Consider the following 26576-nt stretch of genomic DNA (forward strand, 5'->3'; position numbering starts at 1 on the left):
ATACTTATTTATTTATTATTTTTTACTAACAGTTTTTGTTTTTTCCCCTCTATGCAAGGAGAGAGAGATACAATGTATACAATGTACAATGTATCTCTCTCCTCGATTCATAGAGAAAAAAAAAACAAGGGGGGTGGGCTGTACAGTGACTGATCAGCCAATCAGAGTCTATCACAGCGATCATGTGACCCAGAATCGGGAGTCCCGGGTCCCGATCGTTAGAGCGGGACACAGGGCTCTCAGTGACACTGCGGTCTTTGTGCTGGGAGCACGCCCAGCACAAAGACAGGTACGCAAATATATGGCCCCACGGAAAAAAAGCCCAGTTCTGTTAGGCTGCATATTTGTGTTATGTCGGTGTGAAGGGGTTAATGATCATGGTATCACTGTGCTTGATTGGCCAGCAAACTCACGTGACCTAAACCCCATAGAGTATCTGTGGGGTATTGTCAAGAGGAAGATGAGAGACACCAGACCCAACAATGCAGACAAGCTGAAGGCTGCCATAAAAGCAAACTGGACTTCCATAACACCTCAGCAGTGCCGTGGGCTGATCGCCTCCATGCTACGCCACATTGATTCAGTAATTCTTGGTAAAGGAGCCCCGACCAGTATTGAGTGCATTCTATACTGTACATGGACATACTTTTCAGTAAGCCTACATTTCTGTATTAAAAATCCTTTTTTTGTATTGGTCTTATGTAATATTCTAATTTTGTGACTTACCGGAATTTGGGGTTTTCACTAGCTGTAAGCCATAATCATCAAATTCTTGAAATCTATCACTCTGTGTGTAATGAATCTATATAATATGAGTTTCACTTTTTTTAATTGAATTACTGAAATAAACACATGTTTGATGCTACTCTAATTTATTGAGATGTACCTGTATGCAAGAACAGATTTGGTTTGTGTGCCTGGGTTTAGATACATCTGAAGGCTTTCTCTGGTCTTTTAAGCAATGTTTGTTAGTATATCTTCTGCTTACATTGTGGTTGATTTACTAAAACTTCAGAGTGCAACATCTGGTTCAGTTGTGCATGGTAGCCAATCAGCTTCTAAATTCAGCTTGTTCAGTTAAACTTTGAAAAATAAATGGAATCTGATTGGTTACTGTGCAGACCTGTACCAGATTTTTCACTCTCCAGTTATAGTAAATGAACCCCACTGTGTTGTCATGTTTCCTTTCCTGATGCTCCATATTAGTTCAGCACGGCAATGATCTCCTTTCATGTGGATGACAGTTCCCTGTGATCTCATAATTAGGCAGGCGTAGCCATACCAACTATATACTTAGAGTATGTATGGATGCTATACTCACATTGAAATAATCTGTATTGTAGCAGTATCTTCTAGCTGAATGATCCCATAAAACTGATTTGAATTGTTTGGATGCACAGTTGTATTTCATCAAAGCATGATATTTGTTCTTGGATGTTGAAGTCATAAATGGATAAAAAGATCTCCAAAGGAGAACATGAAATTGTATGAAACATTATTTCCAAGTCAGCTATTTATTTCCTATATTTAGACCAGCGCATTTGAACCTGTAAACAATGGCCTGCCGATGTTTATTATCGACTAGCGCTCAGCCTGGCTTCTTGCTTTATTGTGAGCGTAAGTAGTGCCCAGTGGGATAGGGAGAAGCTATGCTTGGGATAAATGGTGTGAACAAAAGCCTTTAAACTGCTTTCTGCAGCTTATTTGTTGCCTACATTCAATTTGAGTGGAAATGACTCGCCTCTGCCACCTTCACAGCTGCACACAAGAAGAAATCAGCAGCTTTATGCTTTGAAAATGCAAATACTGCCTCTTACAAATAGTTCTCACAAAGGTAGATGAGTGCATTGGGCTTAAATATGGCTTCTTTTTTGAAGACTGTGTCAAATTTGGTGCAGCCACCCCAAAACATAAACGAATATTTATATGTATGTGTCCACCCCATACTTCACAATATGGGGGCAGGCAGAAAAATGTGTCTTTTTTTTTTTTCTAGTTGTGCTCATTCTTAAAGAATCTTTTTTGTTTTTTTCTTTTGCCTGTTTTAAATTTTGCAAGTGTGGGCCATGCGCTATGTTTGTTGGAAAGGAATAGCATAATTTTTAAAGGGGAGGTGGATAACATATTAATGTGTGAATGTTTCCAAATGAAAAGTGAGTCTGTATTCAAAGTGTATCTAAAGCCAAAAACAAACACATAATACTGTATATTGCAGTTTATCAGTGCTTAGATGCGATGGCCTTTCAAGCTCCTTTTACTTTTTTCACTTGGTAATCCTCCAAGAAACACACTTCCTGTCCCTTGATGTCTACAGTTTTCTATTGCAGCCTTTTTCAACCAGGGTGCCTTCTGGTTTCTTCAGGGGTGCTTTGTCAGAATACCAAAAATTGCCCAAAAAATGTATACAAGTCAGCAGGTGGATCAAGCCTGCCTTTTAGCAAATCCACAGGTTTTCATTGTGCACCGACCTTCTAGCCACCAGCGTCCTAACAAACAATGATGTTCATTGGCTGATAATAAAGACACTGGACGTCTGCACAGCATGTTTGTTTTCCCTTCCCCTGCCCCTCTCTCTCAGCACTTGGGGTCACATTAGCTGACTGAGGGAGATGAGAAACACTGGAATACTAGTCAGTACCATGGTGTACAGGTGTATTTGCTTTGGAAGAATACATCATCTCTAATGTCAGGTGTCCTACATGTGTTGACCTTACTGTATTTTGTAAAACTATTAGTTTCATTTTTTATGTTTTAGAATGGGGTGCCTGTGACATTTTAAAGGATCAAGTAAATAGCAAGCCACTGCATACCTGTAGTGGATACCATTGCTTTAACCAAGTATAGCTGGCACCAGCTCCAGAGATCATGCAATACTTTATATCACATAAAAGGATTATAACACAACATCCTCCATGGAAAATATAATTGAATCTGCGCTAGTCAATTGAACATCAAATATAAACCATACAAGATGCCAGCACTATAATCTGATACTGTGAATATAAGATCATATATATATATATATATATATATATATATATATATATATAACAAAAGTGAATAAATGAAAATAAATATTCAACAAATAATCAATATAAGGAAATCTGTTCAGTCCGAGTACCAAACTGACACTATACATATAATGTCCATCAATCAAATCATGTATCTCCAGTGCTAAAGGAATATCCAATGTGTCCAAATGCACCACGTGTCACCCCACTCAGTGCTCAAAGGGATGACATCAGATCGGACGAAATTCATCAGTTGGAGCTAGGGCATACGTCACCACGCATGCACTCACGTCCGCGTCCATTTTGGATGTGGTCCAGGTGGGTTTTTTTTCCCCCATATAATGCTTTACTGATTTGCTTGTGATGTAAGTACATTACTTTGGCTCAATAAACATTGCTTAAGGATTTTACACTATGGGCGATTTTCTTGTTCCATGTATTTGCTTTCTATGTTCTTATCAACGACCATCCTATCCGGAGTGCGGGAATGCTGTTTAACACACTGTTGGAGGCTAAGAAGGAATTTTTTGGAGTGGTTGCCGTTTGATTACATTTGTGCCCTAATTGACCATTCTATAACATGATGGTCAATATTATCCAGTAAGCCTCCTGTGAGCACTGAGCGGGGTGACACGTGGTGCATTTGGACACATTGGATATTCCTTTATCATTGGAGATACACGATTTGATTGATGGACATTATATGTATAGTGTCTGTTCGGCACTGGGACTGAATAAATTTCCTTATATTGATTATTTGTTCACCATTCACAATATTTATTTTTTTCATTTATTCACTTTTATTATTTTAGCGCTGCACCTTTATATATACAACATTCTCCATGCTCATGGATTTCTGCCTTCAGCGGGCCTTAATCATAGCCAGAATTTTAAAGAGTGTCTTGGTTAAAAAAAGGTTGAGAAATGCTGCTCTATTGTATCTATGAAAGGAGCCGTGGTTGTCATGCAGGCTGGACCTCAAACATGTTTGCTTTGTTCATCTCCATTATATGGTGGAATGATGGGAATAGCAGATTACGTTCTTTGTGTTTTCTTTTATGTTCCCAGGAAGTTGCAAGGGCATGGCATTTCTAGCAAGAATTAACAGGTATTTTTGTACTTGCTAAAAATTTTAGTTACACTAAAAGCTCAACTCCAGGCAAACTTCTTTTCCTATGCAGTGGGGCTATGACCACACTGCATGGGTTAACTGCTTGTTTTATCTGTGTAATAGGAGAGCGGAGATATTCTTACCTCATCCTCCAATCCTCCCAGCACAAAACAGGTCCGGCACCCTCACGCTCCAGAAGTCTTGAATAGTGGACTGTTCCTGATGTCATCACACCCACAGCAAGCTCCATAGATCAGGAACAGTCCACCACTAAGCCATTGGGGAGCGCAGTTTTCTGGGATATCAAAGGATCGGGTACGTATGAGCTCTTAGACACCTCTAGACAAAACGAGCAGTTGAATCATGCAGTGTGGGCACAGCCCAATGCATAGGAAAAAAACATTTTTACCTGGAGATAGGCTTTAAAAGATGACCTATACTGTAAACATGGTGCCCAAAAAAGGCAAATGGAGTTCAAAGGATAATTCACCGACCTGTAACCTTCCTGCAGCACATTTCCCCATAACTGACGTAGTATGTTGTGTTCTGTTGTCATCACAGTACACGCAGTACCACTTATTGGTCAATCCCTACTGACGTAGTATGTTGTGTTCTGTTGTCATCACAGTACACGCATTACCACTTATTGGTCAATCCCTACTGACGTAGTATGTTGTGTTCTGTTCTCATCACAGTACACGCAGTACCACTTATTGGTCAATCCCTACTGACGTAGTATGTTGTGTTCTGTTGTCGTCACAGTACACGCAGTACCACTTATTGGTCAATCCCTACTGACGTAGTATGTTGTGTTCTGTTGTCGTCACAGTACACGCAGTACCACTTATTGGCAAATCCCTACTGACTTGTTGTGTTCTGTTGTCGTCACAGTACACGCAGTACCACTTATTGGCAAATCCCTACTGACTTGTTGTGTTCTGTTGTCGTCACAGTACACGCAGTACCACTTATTGGCAAATCCCTACTGACTTAGTATGTTGTGTTCTGTTGTCGTCACAGTACACGCAGTACCATTTATTGGCCAATCCCTACTGACGTAGTATGTTGTGTTCTGTTGTCGTCACAGTACATGCAGTACCACTTATTGGCCAATCCCTACTGACGTAGTATGTTGTGTTCTGTTGTCGTCACAGTACATGCAGTACCACTTATTGGCCAATCCCTACTGACGTAGTATGTTGTGTTCTGTTGTCATCACAGTACATGCAGTACCACTTATTGGCCAATCCCTACTGACGTAGTATGTTGCGTTCTGTTGTCGTCACAGTACATGCAGTACCACTTATTGGCCAATCCCTACTGACTTAGTATGTTGCGTTCTGTTGTCATCACAGTACACGCAGTACCACTTATTGGCCAGTCCCTCCCCCAGTCTGAGTTATACTATACTGTACATGGACTTGCAGAATGCTAATACCAAGTCAAATTCAGGTATTCACATTTGGCTGAATTTATAAATATACTGAATAATTTTGATCAAAAATAGTTGCACACATTGCTGTTTTTAGATCTGTCTGAAGTTCATAAAGTCCAGATGTTAGTCCAGATTGCTTTGGTCATTATTTCAGCTGCTATTTACATAAACAATTCCATCAGCCTCAGATCATTCAAGCAACAGAAATTTTCCAGCACATGAGTTACAGGAAGATTTTGTCAGCCACTCCTGCACAGTTTTGCTAGAAACTCCTTACTTTAATAGCCAAAAAAATAATCCAGTGTGAGGCCTTTGAATACAGCCATTAGTATTGCTTTTCCCACTCTGTTCCCCAGGGTCTTATAGCTTTGATTAGATTTAAGACATTACCAGCAGCCATATTGAATGATCTGCATTTCTCCGTATCTTGTGGGAATGGCTGTAAATTGTACTACTGGGATTATAAATCTACTCTTTGCATTCTCCTCTCAACCTCTTTCTATAAATAATGAGTTATTTTCTTTTTTTTTTTTTTTTCAGAAAAACATTCTTAATTTGATGCACAGCTTCCCTGAAAAAATAAGATGCAGCTTTCATGTCACGCAACAGAGTACACCAATTTGTCCAGAGCTTCAGCCGTTTATCACTGGTGAGTGGGTCCTTATGGCTGGATTCAGTTCAAATATCCATCATGAATTACTGGAACACACAACTGAGGAATGTAGAGGCCTCTCCACTTATGGAATGTTGGGAAATCGACAACAACTGGATGGTTTTATTTGTACAAACTGTTTTATTTTTAGCTGGAGGAAGTCCCAGCGGAAAGATTTGTATTGCCCTGAAATCTTTTTTGCTATCCTTTTAATGAGCTGAAATGTTTACAAACTACTAGATAAATGACAATATATCTTCCCTTTGTGTGTACTTGCCTTATACTGAAGGGTTAGGTAGTCCCAAAGGAAGATTATAGTGAATTGCAGGAAATATATGGTTTCAGTTACTTTTATATTTAGCAGCTTTCACCTGGAAGTAGTTTTGATGCAGCTTTTTACATAATTGAAATGCTGTTACATACAGTGTTTTCATGATTGTATTTCATGTTGACAAATTTTTTAATTCTCTCCCTTATAGTAGTCAGTACATCAGGCATTCATAGTCCTTGCTGAACGTTTGCTGATATGTTCCAACCAATAACCCACCTAGACTGACTTGTACAGAGAGAAACTCCATTAAACCAATCTTCTATGCCGCATGGCTGAGAAGGAAGCAAAACAAGCATAAGTAACAAGCAACAATGGCTGCCTCTGTGTACATATATACGTAAATAGAATATATACTTAGTGTTACTAAACCCAGGACCCTGCATTCACTATATCAGTTCTCCCACAGTACACAAAACATGGAAGTGCAATTATTTTAGTAAATATAAACTGCTAAATACCTTTTCTCATCAGCAGTTGGAGCAGTCTTGTGGCTTCTATCAGTGTCCAGTCGAGCACTGGTTAAAGAATGTAGTAGGAGTTTTCATTCTCCTCTAGGAGGATGCAAGACCCATGACCTCTGTCTGGACAGTGCTGATTGGTCATGTACTGATCACATGCACTCTCCCAAGGAAAACAAACTCTCTAACAATACACACCAAACTGAGCATGTGCATAGTGACTCCATACCTATGTTCTATCAGGAGATATTTAGGGGACAATGGAAATGGGGGAGGATCAGAGAAGAGCGGATCAAACAGCCTTTTTACGCAATGCAGAGACTTAACCCCTTATGTTCTACAATGACTATAACAAGCATGCTGTACTGCATACACAGACTGATTTTACTGTTGTGGGTTTAGTAACACTTTCAGTTAAATTTAATCACTTTTAGAATTCTTTTCTAAAGGCTTTAGATGATTTTTAAACAGAAACTGGCAAGTAAAACACACATGAATATTTTTTTTTTCATAAAAACGGTCCTGCAGTATTAACAAAAAAAAAAAGCTCAGAGCTTCAATCCAGTGCTATCCCCCACAGTGCTTCTCTTCTACTGCAAGTTGCCCTTAGTTTTTCAGGTTGAACAACACCCAGCATCCTTCATTGCAGAATATTGAGGATATACTGTGAGTCACAGGCCCCCTGCCTGAGGGGGAGTCACCATGGTACCCTGAAATCACATTGTGTTAATGCAGCAATGGTGCTGACAATCATTTCACTGCTGCTCTCTGCCTCACAAAGGACCACCCATTTCCAGAAAAGGAAGAAGAATCAGCACACCAGCACATCACATGAGCAGTCAGAAGACATATAAAAATGGTACATTTATCAGATATACATATGTACACCGATCAGCCATAACTTTATGTCCACACCCCTAATATTGTGTAGGTTCCCCTTTTGCCACTAAAACAGCCATGAACTGTCAAGGCATGGACTCCACTAGACCTCTGAAGGTATGCTGTGATAAGCTGTCAGTAGCAGATCCTTAAGTCCTGTAGATTTTGAGGTGGGACTTCCATAGATAAATTATTAAAGCACACAAAAGAGGTGAGGCTGTGTGTACAGCACTGAGGTGTGGTGTATATACTTATACTGGGGGGTCGCCACTCTAAAAGAGAGAATGCAAACCAACAAAAGAAAAGGGATTTAAAGCGTTACCTACCAGTATATGTACTGTATATAAGAAATCAATAATACAGATATAATTGTATAAAACCTCATTACAATTTTTATTCAACTAGATATAAAAACAAACTACATATAATAAAAAGTGAATGGATCGTAATTTAAAGTTACACTTGTTGGTCATAATGTTACATTGTTGGCAATAATACCGCGTTTTGCGGTAACAACTGCTTCTTCAGATTATTGCACTCAAGTGTGACAGATATTCATAGCAAGTGGAAAACATACATATAAGATATGCAGAGTTTCAACTATAGTGCAGTAAATTAGTTTCCGATTTAATAGCTACAATCATGTAGAATACTCATCAGACCTTAATACTCCCACAATACAGCTGGTCATATCTGAAATCACAGTGCAGAATCTAACTGCTAAAACACACTTAAAGTGATTGTAAACCCAGAATTATTGGGTTTTTTTGTATATATTTTTTAAATCACAAACATGTCATACTTACCTGCATTGTGCAGTAGTTTTGAACAGAGCAGCTCAGTCTTCCTCTTCTTGGGTCTCCCGCCAGTGCTCTTGGCTCCTCTCCCCAGCCTAATGTTCACCATACCAAGTCACTTGCTATGGGGGCACTCTTGTAGGCTCCCTGCTGAGCCAACTGTGTGTGTCCACAGACACATAGTGTGGCTAGGTCACATTTTCAGGTGCTACTCTGTCTTTGTCTACCTTGGATTGCTAGCTAGTAGGTTGACATACTGCAGGCACTCCTTGCGTACATTGACTATATTGGGCTGCCTTTTGATTTGAGGTTATCGGTTGTGCTTTTATCCTTAGCACTTATCCTTAGCACTTCCAATGGAGAGGTCTCCCTTCCCTTCCTGTTATGTCACAGCAAAGGAAATGAATCTCATATAGGAGGACACATAGCAATAATATTGTGGGAAATGGTTGGAAAATCTGTCATGTTTTCATGTTGTCCAAGCTACCATTGAAAATATTTTTTGCTTCCTTATATGCAGCCAGAACGGGATGTAAAAGGAAATCTTTCTACAGTGGCACAGACAGCAGATAAAATCTGACAGAAGTTCAAATTCTTCCTCGCTCTTTTTAAAAGACATGTAAAAAATATGGGCCAGGCATGATGCAGTTTATAAAATAAAAAGAAAAAGCGCCACACTCTTTTTAAAATAATAAATTACTTGTCAGCAGCAACACCCACCAAAAAAATATATACACAAACAATTAATTTGGCAAAGTGAACAAAATCTCATAAGGGTATGCGCTAAATAAATATATATATATATCTATATATATCACCATATATTAAGTGTCCAAAAATAAACTATTTATTGTTTATAATTTGATCAGCATATAGCTCTGGTGAGTTTAATTAATTTGGTGGTGGATTATTCACAGTGTTATGAAGTCACAGAGAATATTTTGAGTTTGTTTTTGGACACTAGTTTATTTTTGGACACTTAATATATGGTGATATATATATATATATATATATATATATATAGATATATATATTTATTTAGCACATACCCTTATGAGATTTTGTTCATGATGCAGTTTATATTTATTCATCTTCTAATACCATCTTTCCTAGGAATATTGATAAGTTGCTGTCTTTGCAGACATCTTGACTCTCATTGTAAAGGCAGTGCCTGACTAATTAGATCTATTTTTTTTTGCAAAGCTTTTGCGCACTTAAAAGGAAAAACTCCCATTTGTGAACACAAAGGTGAAGGAATTTCACGCCTCTTCCTGACCATGCTAGCACTTAAATTGGAGTTTTATGGAAACATATGGTGGGTTTTTGCTGCCTGCCGTCTGTTTAATGTTTATATAAAACATTATGCTTTGGTTTAATAGACTGCTCAAGTGAAGTTTCTCAGTTAGGATTATTTTCTAGCGCATTTATTCACCGCCTTCCTCAAGCTTTTAATTGGCTTACATTTGTTCTTCTGTGTCTTATTAAAAAGAAGGGTAGTGAAGTCCCTGCAACGAAAATATTTCACAAACTGCTAAGAGCTGGCATTTGGGCTCCAGTACTTAAAAATAACAGTAGAAGTATTTTAATAATGGCAAGCAATGTGCTCCAACAGGGATGTATAAAATTTAATGGTTTCATGGTCAGCATGTAGAACATAAGATAAATTGTTCACTTTTATGAACTTGGTGACAATTATATTGCGCTGTATTTTCCCCCATTTTGAACTGATTTACATTTATGAAAATGGGCTGCCCAAGATACGTTGGAGTTGAGTTTTCTGAATGAAAAACAAAAAACTATGACTTAATCTAAATAGTTATTAAGCAGAAGATGCTATAAAATAAGTCCTCAATAATAAATAAATCTGTGCAGTCCAAACCCTATAAGTCCAAAATTAGATCAAATCCTGATAATGTGTTTGAAAAAATCTTTCAGAAACTTCCCCGATAATATTCCTCAAAAAAAGAAAAAATATCACATAGTGTATTATCTTTTAAATTTAAACAATTATAAATTATAGTGACTTCATTCCAGTGAATACTCAATCACATTAATAATCAGTGAAAAAGTGAACAAAAATAAAAAAAACTGTGAATCCAAACAGTGAAATACCACTGTGAATGTGAATCACTCTTCAGTGCTCATACTCAAACACTGTGACACTTCTAAATGCAGTAAGGAATGCATACCCTTACCAATATTCCAAAAAACAGAAGCTTTTTATATCTTTCAAAAAGATAGGTGGGAGATAGTCCTCCTGTGAATCTTTACCCAGTTTAATCCGCCTTCATAATACTATCAGGATCCAAAAGCCTTGAGACTCCATATGTCCCCATCAAACATATAAGTATAAGCATATAAGGGACAAAATAGTGTAATACTGCCAAGATAAATTATAAAATTGACCTTTAATTAAGGTGCTTACATTTTGCCAGCTTTAAAAATGCTTTGAAATACCATAATACAGCTTTGCTGTCCTCCAGGAAGTGACCAGGGTGAATCAGATGGTCTTTCCCTCATCCAAAATGGCCACCAGTCGACTTCCGGTTCCCGTGTGCGTGTTGACGTCACTTCCCTTGACGCGTTTCGTCATCGACTTAATCATAAGGGCTCAAAATCGTGTCCTGAGAATGTGTGATGCTGATCATGTCCTTCAAATGCTAAATGTATTTAAAGCCCAACTCCCAACAATTTTTGTAGTAGAATTAAAATGATTATATATGGGTTTTAATTGCTGTCTTATTTTCCCATGTTGGAGATTTCTCCTTACCCTTTGTTCTTGTGACACCCGGGCAAAAAATTACAGGAATAGGGCCACCAGGACAAGGGGGCACAGGTAGCTTTAAAAATGAACAGAGATTCTAACCCTTTTGTTAATAAACATATGTGTTTGTTGCTCACTATCCCCCTTGGTTTTTCCTTCTTCTTCATCTGGCTTCTTGTCACCTGAACAGGAAGTGAAAGGAAACCATTTTACAGACGTTATAATCCTTCCCTCATCCAAAATTCAAAAGAAAAACATCTACATTGGCCACATATTATAATTCATTTAAACTATTGTAGCCTACGTGTGGTGGCTGCTTTAGCTTTCTTTCTTTAGACTTTTACCAAGTTCACCTTGTCCTGCTAGGACATTTCCTGTCCTAGCGCGACAATACTCACTCACTGCAGCATATCTATTATATATGGAGGAGCAGCACTGTCACCCTCAGACAGGACTACGAATACCTCTCCTCATCTCTATTACATAGGGAGGAGGTGTTTCATAATTCACAGAAGATAGCTGGGAATGCTGTTTAAAATTTCCTAGGATATTCGTTCAGTGCACAGAAGCTACTAAAAACTAATGCAACCCTCACATCCAAATATTGATAAAATGCACTATTTTCATCTGCTTTATACTGTTTAAAATTAATAAAAACATTGAAATATAAAAAAAAAAATGCACTATTTTGGTTCCTAGGTTTAGATGACCTTAAATCTGCAAAAAGCTATCCGAAAGTAAAGCTGGCCATAGATGGATCAGAATTTGGTGCTTCAGCAGGGACCGGTCGAATTTTGATCCATCTATGGCCATTCCTGTTCAAAAGAATCAATGTAATGATTGACTCCTCTTGTAAGTGGGACTGTTAGTAAATTTCCATTTAATCAGTGCTGCAGCCAAATGGCTGCATCGCTGATCAGTGGCTTATGACAGTGGAAGAGTCAAAAAAACAATGACAAGGGAGGATTTCTCCAACCATCTCTTTTGTGTGGATGGGGGAATCTGTTCAGTTCTTTTTGATCAGCCTGCATCTATGGCCAGATTTATTTATTTATTACAGGTACTTGTATAGCGCTGTCAATTTACGCAGCGCTTTACATATTGTACATTCACAGTCCTTCACTGAAGGTCCCTAACTTACATTCATACATACACATACTAGGGCCAATTTAGACAGGATCCAAATTGGAGTGTAGGAGGAAACCGGTGTACCTGGAGGAAACCCACGCAGACACAGGTAGAACATGAAAACAGGCAGGTGGTGCCATGGTTGGGACTCGAACCAACGACCCTAGTACTGCCAAGCAGAAGTGTTACCCGTTTACCCACTGTGCTGGTGTTGCTTGTGCCATCCCCAAAACCAGATTATATGTTCAATTCCAGACATACGTACACTTTATTTTTCATTGACTTAACTTTTAAAAACGTCAGCAGGATATACTGGGATTTAGAGCAGAGAGCTTTAGCTTTCAGTCAGATCGTTAGTGCATTAACATGGGCTTTAATGCTCAGCTGCCACATAAATGTGTCTATAGGGCTCCTCTGTTGTGTGCTGAGGGTGCACTCACATCCCACTAAGCTATCACCCACTCCTGATCATTGTTTACAATCAGAAGCTGGAGGGATGGGATCCCAATCATGGGACTGCTGTGACAGCCAATCAGAGTGGTTGTATGCTCAGGAACTTCACCTCCCAGCACTCAGATCCTTTTAAAGTGCTGATGGCCTTCCCAGCTGCACATACTTACATACCTTTAACTTTTCTACCACTGCAGTCATTTCCATGAAGCCGAGAGCAGAAGGTCTATGATGAATTGGGTGCCTGAGCAGAATTTGCCCAACACCATTGCTGTGATTTGAGAGAGAGGCTATAGTCCCATGTTCCTCTATATCCAAAACTGCCAGGTATTTCTCTTTGCTCCCAGCTTGTGAACAGAGAAGCAGGGGGCAAAGGAAGGTAACAGAAAAGTAAACCCCCCCCTCAAAAAAAAACTAAAACTGTCCACATTACTTTTTCCACTGGTCTTCTGTCCAGTCATGTGATGTCTTAGATCTCTTCTTATTCAAGCAATGGGTGGTCCTGAATACTACAGAGAACATGGATCATCTAGTTACTTGAGTGCTTGTAATCTGAGCCCAGATCTTTAAGTTTTTGGTATTAAAATGATCACATATTATCGTTTTGCATGCATGCAGTTTGGGTCTCAGATGCACTAGGCTCTTCTGAATGCCTTTCCCCTAACTGGAGAAAAGCAGCATTAAAAACGCACCTAAAGCCACATTTTTCAAACACGTTTAGATGCGTTCAGGTGTGTTAAGCATTTGTGTGTTTATTCATTTCTTTTTCGAGAATATTATTCTATTCTGGACATTGAAATGAATATACACTCGTGCGCTAAACCTGCCTAGTGTTTAGACTACCTTAGGCATGTCGGGTGTTTTTTCCGCCCAAACTTCCCTCTCCATAACGCGATTTTGGTGTGTTCAGATTTCTACCCCTAGATGCCCCTGCCTCTAAACTCCTCTAAATGCATGGACACATAGGCTAATATAGAAGGGCATTTAGGGGTATAAAAAAAATCAAATGCCTGTAAAATGGACGTTTGACAGCATCAGCATGCTAAAAAGCAAGCACCAGAGATCCATTATCTCCTGCGCTCAAGGACTCAGATCAAACAGGCGTTAGTGACAAGCAGCGTGTTGTGTATTCATCCACTGGTGATCAGAGGTTGTGCAGCTCTATCATGAAGCTGGGGAAGCTTGATAAAACTGTAGAAGAAGATGAAAGAAAGAGCGCACAAACCTTGTGCATTACCTCAATAAATAGTGACTAATTTTATTATTATGGAAATATACTGTTTCAAACAGGCTGAACTGCTGTAATACTGACACTCAGGGGCTGAATATCTCCTTGCCATGGGAACTCTGCCATACTGAAGTCTCTATCTGCCCAACCCAGCTCTGATGAAGAAGGGAGCACCCTTCGAAACGCGTTAGCCTTCATTCCCCCCCCCTTTTGGATTTACCTGTAACCCTGTTTGGATTATGGTTACTTATGCCTGTTATACCATCACTTTGTGAGTATATTTCCTTATTAATAAAATTAGTCACTATTTATTGAGGTAATGCGCAAGGTTTGTGCGCTCGTTCGTTCATCTTCTTCTACTGCTAAAAAGCAAGACCAGTGCAAGGCAATGTCTTTTTTTTTCTTAACTGGGTATTAACCTTTCACCCTACTTTCTTTGATAAATTTCAAATGCATTTCTAGTTTTGACAACAGCTAATGATGGCGTGTTATTTTGTCTAACATGAACAGAAGGAAGAATCACCGGCAGTCATCTAGCAAATTGTGTTTCTCGTGATCATCTGTGTTACATATGTGGACCACCTCCAATGATTGAGGCCATGTGCAAACAGCTCGAGGAACTCCACGTGCCCAGAGAACGGATTTACTTTGAAAAGTGGTGGTAGAAGAGGAATGCCAGAGGAGTCAAATCCTCATCCAAGTACCAGAGATGTTCAGCTGGAAGCAAATGTACTGTTCTCAGGGAGAAACGCTGACATACAATGACAAATGTATTTGAGTAGAGTAACTGTTAGCCTAAGAACATAGCCATCACTACGGAATTTTTAATACAACTGTTATAACAGTCCACAAATGGAAAAGGAAAGGAGATCAATGTGGAGTGTTTTATAAGCAATGTATCACTTGCTGTCTTTTATTTAAATATAATTTGTAAAACTGTATCATATCTTGAGTCAATTTCACTAGTTAAAAGTGCTGGATAAAAGTATCCCAGGTAAGGTTCATTGGGTCTAAGGCACAGTGCAATAGCCAATATAATCACAACTTACCTTAACAGGTTGCATTACATCTGACAAATATGTAAATACATGCTTATGTCTTCTGCTGGACTCATCTCCTTGGGTATGAACCATGTTATCACAGTAAGGCGTGGCTGGATTCCAAAAGAGACATTACAAAAAGAATTGTGCAGTTGCTTGCGGTGTATCCGATGAAAGCTTTTTGGCACTTTCATTAGAATGAAATATACTGTACTTTCACATTAGTTCCCCATGGAACTTACAATCTAAGCACCTTATTTCACATAGATATATACACGCACGCACATACGCGGGCAATTTAGACAAGTGCCGGATAGCCCACCAGCTTTTGTTTGGAATGTGGTGGGAAAACCACACAAGCACAGGGAGAACACACGAACTCCATGCAGATAGTGTCCTGGCCAGAATTCAAAAGAGGACCCCAGTGCTGTAAGCCATTGCACTGCCCACTTTTCCCCTTCAGGTTGTCGCTTCCATAATTTGTTAGTTATGTTCATCCCAGAACAGTACTGAGCAGAGAAAGAAAAGTTTCACAGTGTAGATGACAGGCAAGCACACATCAGAGCATAGGTGATTGTTATGTAAGAATGAGCAATCAATTCTTCTTTCTGTTGAGTTGCCTGGCACTATAAACTATAAACACAGACTTTTAACACAGTTGGTGCGCTGTCATTACCCCTCCCCCCCGCATAGCCATTAGCAAGCCATTGTGGATGAATGTTGAATATCTTCCTGCAGTGTCCTTTTGTCCTTACCCACAAGAAGTAATGTTGACCTTGGAAGACTTTGCACATACATCTTTCTCAATTCACCTTTATGCTGTAATATGAGAGGACGCTTCAAAATGTGTCCTCGTGTTAATGAGTGAATTGTTTGAGTACATATAAAACAAGATAAACCACAAAAAAAACCTCTACACATTCCTGCTAAAAACTGCAAGGAGGTTATTTCCAACTAGCCAAGATATTTCCATGTGACTCATCCCTATGTTCTCCAGTGATAAAATTTAATAAGAGGAAGAGGAAACAGAAAAAGAATGCACAACGCAAGCCTGGGAAAGAAAAGGACAGTAGAGTGAGTACAAAGGATGAGTTTAATGGAAGATCTGGAGATAATTTAGCTCTGAGTGCAGTAAACACAGCATAGGTACTTCACTGCTCATACACTCCAAAGACAAATCAAAGAAAAGGCCTTTAGGCAAGAGATGGCTATTCTGTAGACAGCAGAGTAGAGTACAGAAAGCATCTAAAAGCACATCACAAATGCTGGAAACTAGCAGTAGCACCCAACAAACACACGGTCAACTGCTGTTGCTTTGTATTATCTAAATGAATGTTCTCCAATTTGTAAAGTCCAGCTCTGGTCATCTTTATTTTATTTTTTTTGCTTTGGGTAGAGTTTTTTTGGGGGGGTTTTTTTGGTGACCTGTGTATTTGGGCATAGACTGCAGCAAAACATTTATTTTTAAGTAAAATGCAGAAGGGCTAGAACCTCTGTCAAGTTATTACTGTATGTGTCTTCCAGTATCACGGATTACTGACCCTTTTCTTGTATTAGGGACAGGAAATTAGGGGAAATCTCCCCAATGGGGTCATAAATTAAAAAAAACAAAAAAACACTTGACGAAAGTACTATTACCAGCTATATCCAAGTCAGAATAAACAAAATTGGGCTGAAGTTGGACTTTAAAGGCACACTAATGTGACAGCTGCACTTTAAAGTTGTATTTTAAACATTTGTGCAAATTAGTTAAGATTATGACTTTTCATTTTGAAGATCGTGTAGTACTCTTATCACCCTTTGGCTAATCTAATTTTTTATTAGGTAGGGCAAAATCACATTAGCACTAATGTACACGTCATTGTGTTTATCTAATTTATTATATCTTGTGTTTATCTACATGCAGCTAGCATTTTATATATACAGTGTATATAATATCCATATTTTTTATTTAACGTTAGCCATAAATAATCTACCTGTAGGCATCAGGATCAGTAGCTGGGCCAGAAATGTGATAACTTGGTTTACAGTGCCATCACCAATGAGTAGATTGCATTAGTGATTGGGTCAGGTTTTCTTCCTGACCACTGTGGACCTCTACATAAGCTGGCTGGTAAATTCTGGAACCTCCCATAAATGGAGATTGTCTCTTCATCTGGTCAAAAATAGCTTTAATTTAACTGTAATCTCATGTCCATAGGCCCCTAGTTTAATGCACATGGTAGTTCTTTATCATTTTGGCACTTGTTGCCAATTTTGTTTTACATTTTTTCTTTTACGATGACATTAAACTGGCTGAGTAAGAATACTTTCAATTAAAGTATTGAACTAAAACAGTATATAACCTATATGCATGTGGAGGGGAAATTGACCACCTTTAATGATATTTAATGTACTGGGGATTCTAGGATGCTTAGGGGTTTTTTTGGGATAAGTTCAGGAGAGCTGAACTAACTACGTAATACAGAGCTGCATTAGTTAGTGTCTTTTAGATCTGCTTGGATTTCAATGTTAAATACCCAATTGGGATGAGACCAGAACCCATGTTTGGCAGAACCCGGAAGGAATCTGTAAGTGCCAGTCAAATCTACTGCAGATAGAGCATTCCCTGTCCTTCAGCTGCCCATACATAAAGTGGCAGGGATTGCTCTGGCTGCAGCTGATTGGGCCGGCATTGACAGCCTCCTTCTGAGTTTAGACCAAACCAAAACTCACCCTTATTGTCAATAAGCATATTGTGTATCCATCCAATGTCAAATATTTCACGTGCCGCTCAAGGCGAGATCAGGTCCACACACCACAGTCACATCTCAGGTGCTGGCTTGGCTCATCACCACCAAAGCAATCAATTGTACCAGCAACTGGAATACCACACACTGAAATTCAAAATAATATTCCGCCTTTATTAATATAGCCAGCAGGAACAAGTCTTATTCCAACATGTTACATGGTAGACACAAAATATCTGTGCCCAGCATGAAACATGTCTGAATAAATTTTTTTCCCACTGGCTATTTCAATTAAGGAAGAATACTATTTTGCACCTTAGTGTGCAGTGTTCCTTTTGCTGGTGCTGTTGAATGATATTGAGTAGGCACAGTACAAAGTTGTTGCCAGCAGGATGCTGGTCTAAAGCAATAATGTGCAGCCAGTGCTGGAGCAAGTGCATGTACTGTAGCTGGGAAGTGGCTTAAAGAGGCTGCAGGAGAACAACAGCTCTGAGATGCAAAACAAAAGATGAAGAAAGTTGAAAACACTATATTTTAATCATACAGTACAGGACACAGGCAGACTATTCAAACAGCATGGGTTATAGCCATGTCCCTTTAGGTGATTGAACACTGGGAAAGTTTTGGAGAACATACCTCCTGCGTGCCACCCTTATAAACCTATCCCACTCCATGAGTTCTCAGTTTTGTGCAAGTGTCTGAAGGTGATGGACCTTTTCTCCTTCAAAGAGAAACCCACCCTTAGCTTAAATACTTTATTTTTTTATCTTCCGATTCTCCAATCAAACTCTCACTGTCTTCTAATGCCAGCATAGAAATAATGTATCTGAATTGACGCAAGCTTGGTAAAATCTTGGGAACTGTACCCAGACCCCACACTGTGGCGAGTGCCTGTAATGTTGCTTTGGGCACCTTGGCACTTGATGTAGTGCATTGAGTTAGCCACAGGATACCGTAAAGGTCCAGGGCCAAGGTCAATCACTTTGGAACCCAATCCCTGAAGACCACCTCCAGTGGGGGGGGTATGCCTACCATGATGGGTGAAGCCTGGAATTTATTTACAGTCTAGTGTCATGGACAAGTAAGACAGGGTCACCCTGTATCTCAAACTGTTCCACCTAGAGCCATTATAAGGTACTCAGGTGCCTCCTCCTGTCCTTTTGTCAAGAGAATTATAGGATGGTTTACATATGGGTTACCACATATTCCTTATACACACTTGCCCTATACTCTGCATCCTATTCCGTGAGTACCTCACAAAGGAATACCTTGACATGTTAGTTATGGCAGAGACTAGGCAAAATAGAATCAATACAAAACTGCAGGCAAACATTCATGCCCGCACAACTCTCTGCCTCATAGTGACCATGCCTCACTTCTACCACAGCTAGAACCAGCTCTAACATTGGTCCCAGCATCCAAATATAGCTCTAGCATGCAAGAAGTAGCCTATATCACCTGCTATAAATCTGCCTTCCTAACGTACGCTTCCTCCCTTCACGCTGACAAACAAGCCTACTTTATTACCCTCATCAATACCTTCTCCTCCAGTCTTCGCCGGCTCTTCTCCACTTTTAACTCTCTACTTTCTCCAGCTCCACTTACTACCTCACTTACCGCCCATGAGATTGCCAACCACTTCAAAAACAAGATTGACGCAATTCGTAGGGACTTCGCCACTGCTCAGACACACATCCCACTTAGCACTCCTCACACAATAACCCACTCAGCACTTTGCTCCCTTGACCTCACTACCACCTAAGATTTTCTCTGAAGCCCGCCTCAGCACCTGCCCCCTGGACCCTGTCCCCTCACAACTCCTACGGTCCCGCTCCTCTTCCATCCTATGCTCCCTCACTCACATCTTCAATCTTTCCCTCTCCACCGGTACCTTCCCCTCCCCTCTAAAGCACGCGCACATCACTCCAATACTTAAGAAACCCTCCCTGGACCCCTCCGACCTGAACAACCCAAGACCCATCTCCCTACTGCCATTTACCTCTAAACTAGAACGCTTAGTCTACAATCGCCTGAGCTCCCATCTCACCGACCACAACCTTCTTGACCCTTTATAGTCTGGCTTCCACCCCCTACACTCCACCGAAACTGCCCTACTCAAACTCACCAATGACCTACTAACCGCCAAAACCAATGGCCACTAAACTATACTCCTACTACTTGACCTCTCTGCAGCTTTTGGCACGGTTGACCACCCCCTCCTCCTCAAAAAACTGCACTCTCTTGGCCTCAGAGACTCTGCTCTCTCCTGGTTCTCCTCCTATCTATCGCAGAGCTCCTTCAGTGTTACCTATAAGGCTGCCACCTCCCCTTCACTCCCTCGGGGTCCCTCAAGGCTCTGTCCTCGGACCCCTCCTCTTCTCCATCTACACCTCCTCCCTTGGCCAATTGATAAACTCCCATGGCTTCAACTACCATGCCGACAACACACAAATCTATCTCTCTACCCCTCACCTCACCCCCTCAGTCTCCAATTGCATCACCAGCCTACTAAGTGACATATCGGACTGGATGTCACTCCACTTCCTCAAACTCAACCTTTCTAAAACTGAGCTTCTAGTATTCCCCCCAGCTCGTGCCCCCCCGACTTCTCCATCAAGATCAACAAGACTACCATCAGTCCCACCCCTCACGCCAGGGTACTAGGTGTAATCCTAGACTCCAATCTGTCCTTTCAGCCCCAGGTCCAATCACTGACAAACTCATGTAGACTTCACCTCCGCAACATCTCCAAGATACGACCGTTCTTAACCTCAGATACCACTAAGCAACTCATTCACTCCCTTATATCACGCCTTGACTACTGAAACTCCCTCCTCACTGGCCTACCTCATCGTAGGCTATCCCCACTCCAGTCCATCATGAATGCTGCTGCCAGACTCATTCACCTTACTAACCGCTCTGTATCTGCCACCCCTCTCTGCCAATCCCTCCACTGGCTTCCAATTGCCCAGCGGATAAAATTCAAAACACTAACACTGACGTATTATGCTGTTCATAACACTGCCCCTAACTACATCACCAAACTTGTCTCTAAATACCACCCAAACCATACTCTCTGCTCCTCACAAGACCTCCTATTCTCTAGCTCCCTTGTCTCCTCCTCCCATGCTCATCTCCAGGATTTCTCAAGGGCTTCACCCATCCTCTGGAAATCCCTACCCCAAGCTCTCAGGCTATCGCCTACTCTGCTCACTTTTAGGTGCACTCTGAAAACTCACCTCTTCAGGGAAGCCTACCCCAACCACAGCTAACTACTGGAATCCCCTACTCCCCCTACCACTCCATCCCCCACAGCTAATTACCTCTTGTATCACTATCCCCTCCCTCCTAGATTGTAAGCTCCAAGGAGCAGGGCCCTCTAATCCCTCTTGTATTGAACTGTATTGTTACTGTACTGTCTCCCTCCATAATGTAAAGCGCTGAGCAAACTGTCGGCGCTATATAAGTCCTGTATAATAATAATAATATTTGACAAAAATAGATTTATCTGCATCTAAGTCACATTTCCTTGCACAGATTATGTTCTTAATACATCCATCGCCATCCAGGTCATAAAAAACGTCACACATCTTCTCCTACTCCCGTTTCTCAACCAGAGTCAGATCCTGCTATCCCAGTTCTAGAGGATGCAGACAAAAAGGGAATTGAAAAGAATATTAAGGAAATACTGAGGGGGAGCTACAGAAGATTTTTATTCCCCAGTTTGTCACTATATTGAAGAGGAAGTTTAATGTAACATGATTGCTAACATTAAAAAGCTCATTGCCTCTGTCTCCAAAGGTCTTTCCATTGTGCAAGCTGCTTCTCATACCTCTCATCTCGTCTTGACATGCTCTTTTTGGTACAAAGAGACCTAAAAAGCCTGTAAAACATTTCCTGTTCATGAACAGATAAAATGTGCAGTTTTTCACGACTGGGTCACTCCTGAAAGAATTTTCACTCATTCTACTCATCTCAAAATCTTTACTGAACTGTATCCAGTGAAAAAAGTGTTCAAGAAGAAGTAGGCTATTGCTATAGTTCAGGAATCACTAAATGGCGGACAACAGGCTGGATGTGAACTGAGTCCCTGTCCCATCCAGACCACCGCAGTTCTGCCATTTAGGAGCTGGTTCTTCCCCTCAGCCGCTGCTGTCACTATCACAGCAGAGCGGAGAGTGGGAGGCAGCCACAGGCCAACTCTAGACAGAGAGCGGGAGACAAAACAGCTTTGGATGGAGTGCGGGAGCCGCTGCAGTTAACTTTTCAAGTGTCCCTGCAGGTGATTGGTTGTTGGTAGGGCAGTTCTAGCAAGCAGTCACCTGCTGGGACACTTGAAAAGTTAACTCCAGCAGCTCCAACTCCCACCCTCCATCCAAGGCAACTCTGTCTCCTGTTGTCTAAAGCTGTCCTGCCTCCTGCTGTCCTCTCTGTGTACCCGAGAAGGTAGGAGAGTGAAATGGCAGAGTTGAGGGGGCTACAATGTAAATGGGAGGACAGAGCTGTGGGGGTCTGTATGTGAATGGGGTGGGGGGCAGAGCTATGAGGGGCAAAACTCAAGGGGGCTGCACTGTAAATGGGAGAAGCAGAGCTGAGGGGGGGCTGCAATGTGAATGAGGGGGCAGAGCTGAGGGGGAAGAGTTTAATATGAATGGGGGGGGCAGAGCTGAGGGTGGCTGTAATGTGAATGGGGGGGGGCAGAGCTTAGGGGGACTGCAGTGTGAATGGGGCAGAGCTTAGGGGGACTGCAGTGTGAATGGGGCAGAGCTTAGGGGGCTGCAATGTGAATGGGAGGCAGAGCTGGAAGGATTGGAATGTGATTGAGGGGCAGAGCTGTGGGGGGTTGTGATGTGAAGGGGGGTAAAGGAGACCACTGTGGGAGAGGGGTTAAAATGGATGCAGAGGACATTGCTCTGGGGGGATGTGAAGGGAGGGCAGTGTGAAGGTGGGGTAGGGGACACTACTGTAGGGGGGTGATGGGAAGAGGGACAAAGGACACCACTTCAAGGGAAAACTGTGATGTAAAGGGGGACAGAGGACACTGAACTAAAAATGAGATTTTGATTTCAGAGGAGGGACTGTGATGTGAATGATCTCATCACACAAACAGATGATTCGAATCTTGGCTGGGAGAAAATTTTACTGCTTGGACCTCCATGAATTTTAATTCAATACCCCTGCTACAGTTGAACCTTCTGTGTCTGTCCTAAAAAAAAATACCATACGGTTCCTATGGAAGATATTTTTCCAAAGATTTTGCAGATATAAAGTTTGAGATGCTCCTAAGTCCTCATGCACACTTGACGTTTTTACAGCGGCTGTTTTTGGCTTTTGACGGTTTTGTCTACAGCTAGTAAACCCCCCAGCCTGTTATCCTGTGTCCATGCACACACAGACTGTAATCAACAATTTTGGGCTGGAAAAAAACCCAGGACTAGTGGGTTTGTTGAGGACCTTTTTTAGCTGTAAAAATGCTCTAACGCTGAAAAACGTGGTAAAAGGCTGCAAATTTGCGTTTTTGGATATTCCCCCCCCCCCCCCCCCCATTTTTTTATTGGTAAGAAAAGTGCTAAAATACGCAAACGCGGAAAAACGCAGGAAAACACAGCTGAACGCTAATGCACAAATGCTAAAAAAAAACCTGAGGAAATGTGACTTTACACAGCTAACGTTACCAGCATTATCAAAACGTCCCGTGTGCATGAGGGCTTAAATCTCTTGTTAGTCTTGCAGGCCCAGCCCTGCAAACAGCTTTTGCTGCAATGTCAGCATCTCAGACTGCAGCTAACTGGAGTGGGACAATGTACAACCAACATGACCCCGTATTTTAGGATCGTGCTGTTACACAGCAATTATAGTAACTGCCTTCTGCTGTTCTTTTCTGTTTGAATGCCCTAAAACATGTCATGAGAATAGCTCTAATGCCCATTCACATGCACAAGATCTTATTGCTAAAAGTTTGAACAGCTGAAGCTGCCTGCAAAAGGCACCTCACACATATGCCTTTCCAAAAAAGATGTTTGTTGACACTTGACCAATTTTTCAAAGAGGTCACAGGCAGGGAGGTTTTACTTCCACAGCAGTAAGCCCCAAAACCACCTTCTTCATTAGATCCTAGCTCCTCTAAACGTAGCGCACCCGTCTGATCTAACCAGGCTTCATCTTCCAAGGCTAAAGGTGAGGACACCCACCAAGGCTCTGAAGCCTCTCCCAAAGCTGACTTCACAATGAAGGGTACCCTCACTCGTAGGAGTGGGGGAGGGGGGGGTGCCTGCTGCAGTTTGCCTCTCTGGGTCACAGATGCCCCAGATCACTGGTTTCAAAAGGGTACAAAATAGATTTCAGAACTGATCCACCTCACCACCACCACTTTCAAATCAACCAAAAACTGCCCAAAGACAGATTTGCAAAGTGCTCTGAAGCACCTCTTGTACCAAGGAGTCATTGTGCCAGTCCTGCAACAAGACAGATTCAAAGGATTCTACTCAACCCTGTTCAAGGTACCAAAGCCCAACAGGGGTGTTTGTCCTATTCTGGATTTTAAAGAAATTCTCCTTTTGAACATGTACTTTTTACCCATATTTAGTGCGTAAAATATTCAAGCAGATCCCCCTCTCCCCCTTATTCCCCCTTCCGTTTGACAGTAGGCAGGGGCTCCTCTCCCTCCACTCGCTACCAAACTTGAAATCAACGCGGCTGTGTAAAGCTCCACCCTCACAGCCACATCATTCATTCACGGTGATCTGTGAATGAATAAACTACAAGACCCCTCTTCCAACATGGCAACTTGTAGTTTAAACATGCTGCAAGCATGTAATGATCAGTGTGCTTGTAGTCCTTTCACACTTCCTACAGCTCTGAAACTGACAGCTACAGTAGTAGTAGAATGGATTCTGTGGACATCCAGGATGCCTATCTACATGTTCCCATTTGCCCACCCCAATAGTGCTTTATGTGCTTCCCATTGGCAGACAATTACTTTCAGTTTGTTGCACTGCCCTTTAGCCTATCCTCTGCTCCAAGAGTGTCCACAAAGGTCTTAGCATCTCTGCATGGCCTGCTCAGAACTCCGGGCATCCAGGTCAATTATTATTTTCATGACCTTCTTCTGAAGGACTTGTCTCCCTTACAGCTATCAGAAAATGTTCACAAGGCAATTCAGATGCTCTAGGCCTTTGGCTAGGTGGTCAATATCAACAAATCTGCTTTCCAGTCTTTCCTTCACCTGAAATGCTTAGGTTTAGTCCTCAGCACATCTCAAGCAACAGTTTTTCTACCAGAAAATAAAGTTTTTTCTCTAAGAGCACATGCCTGATAATTGAGATCCAACAGCCATCCCACATTGAGATTCTCCATGAGAATTCTAGACCTAATGGTAGCCTCCTTCAAAGCAGTATCATTCGCCTAATTCCATTCACAAACTCTCCAGCAAAATATCTTGTCAGCCTGGAAAAAGAAAGCCAAGCCAGGAGCTCCAAATCACAGTGGATCACCACCCAAACCCTAACAGAGGGGAGGTCCTTCCTTCCTTTTCTATCACTGGAAAGTTGTCACAGCAGATGCAGGCCTCTCAGGCTGGGAGACAGTGTTCCTATCACTAACAGTCCAAGGAACATAGTCATTGAGAGAATCCAAGCTTCCCATCAACATCTTGGAGCTCAGAGCAGTCAGGTTGGCCATGCATCACTAGACACCCCTTCTGAAGGGGCTCCCAATCAGGGTTCAGTCAGAGAATGTCACAGGGGTTGCTTACATCAACCATCAAGTGGGCACCAGGAGTCTAGCTGCCTTTATGTCAGTGAACCAGATCATCTCTTGGACAGAAACTCGCTGGCCAGAAATCTCTGCAGTCTACATCCTAGGAGTGGACAGATGGAAAATGGATTATTTCAGCCACCATCGTCTGGGTCAGGGGGAATGAGTCAGATATCTTCAATTTGATATGCCAAAAATGAGGGATTCCAACAACAAACTACCTCAGTTTGTTACTAGAACTAGGGATCCTCCAGACCATCAGATGCTTTGATAATCCCCCAGTCTCAGTTCAGGCTAATTTATGCCTTCCCTCCAGTTTGAATCCTATCTTGTCTGCTCATGAAAATACAGCAGAGAAGAAAAGAATGATTCTAGATGTACCAAACTGGCCCAGAAGAACTTGGTACACAAAAATACTCAGACTTCTAGCAGACGACCCCTGGCCTCTTCCCAACAGACCAGATCTGCTATTTCAAGGCTTTCTATTCCATCCTGCTTCTCTCTGGCTTTAACAGTATGTTTGTTGAAACCCAGATGTTAAAGGACAGAGAGGTTTCTGAGTTTGATAGCAAAAAGCAAGAAAAGCCAATCAGTGATCACATGATCGGGACCTCACACAGAGGTCCTGTACAGCGATCGGTGTTCCTTAGGACACAACGGGCACCGGATCGCGGTACCGCGTGCTCCCAGGGAGCGCACACAGGCTGTGAATGCCGGCGCTGTTTATAAACGGCAACCCGCTCCACACAGCTCCCATCCGGCTGATTATGTACATGGGCCGGATGAGAAGTAGTTAATGTGTATCTCA

At 41.5% G+C, this 26576-nt stretch overlaps 1 protein-coding gene across 5 annotated transcripts in view; it reads left to right on the forward strand.

The window, feature by feature from the left end:
* OXNAD1 (oxidoreductase NAD binding domain containing 1) overlaps positions 1 to 15185 on the forward strand; it is a 112434-nt gene extending 97249 nt beyond the window's left edge. For all 5 annotated transcript variants that reach the window (XM_089660002.1, XM_089660003.1, XM_089660000.1 and 2 more), the window contains 2 exons: positions 6098 to 6206; positions 14755 to 15185. In XM_089660002.1, coding sequence (XP_089516128.1) covers positions 6098 to 6206; positions 14755 to 14909 — 264 coding nt within the window. In that variant the 3' untranslated portion in view covers positions 14910 to 15185. The remainder of the gene's footprint in view (positions 1 to 6097; positions 6207 to 14754) is intronic.
* Positions 15186 to 26576: the final 11391 nt, after the last annotated feature.

This window comes from Staurois parvus, unplaced genomic scaffold (genome assembly GCF_062004578.1).
Source record: "Staurois parvus isolate SC_StPar_1 unplaced genomic scaffold, SC_StPar_1.0 ptg001194l, whole genome shotgun sequence".
Taxonomy (NCBI): Eukaryota; Metazoa; Chordata; class Amphibia; order Anura; family Ranidae; genus Staurois; species Staurois parvus.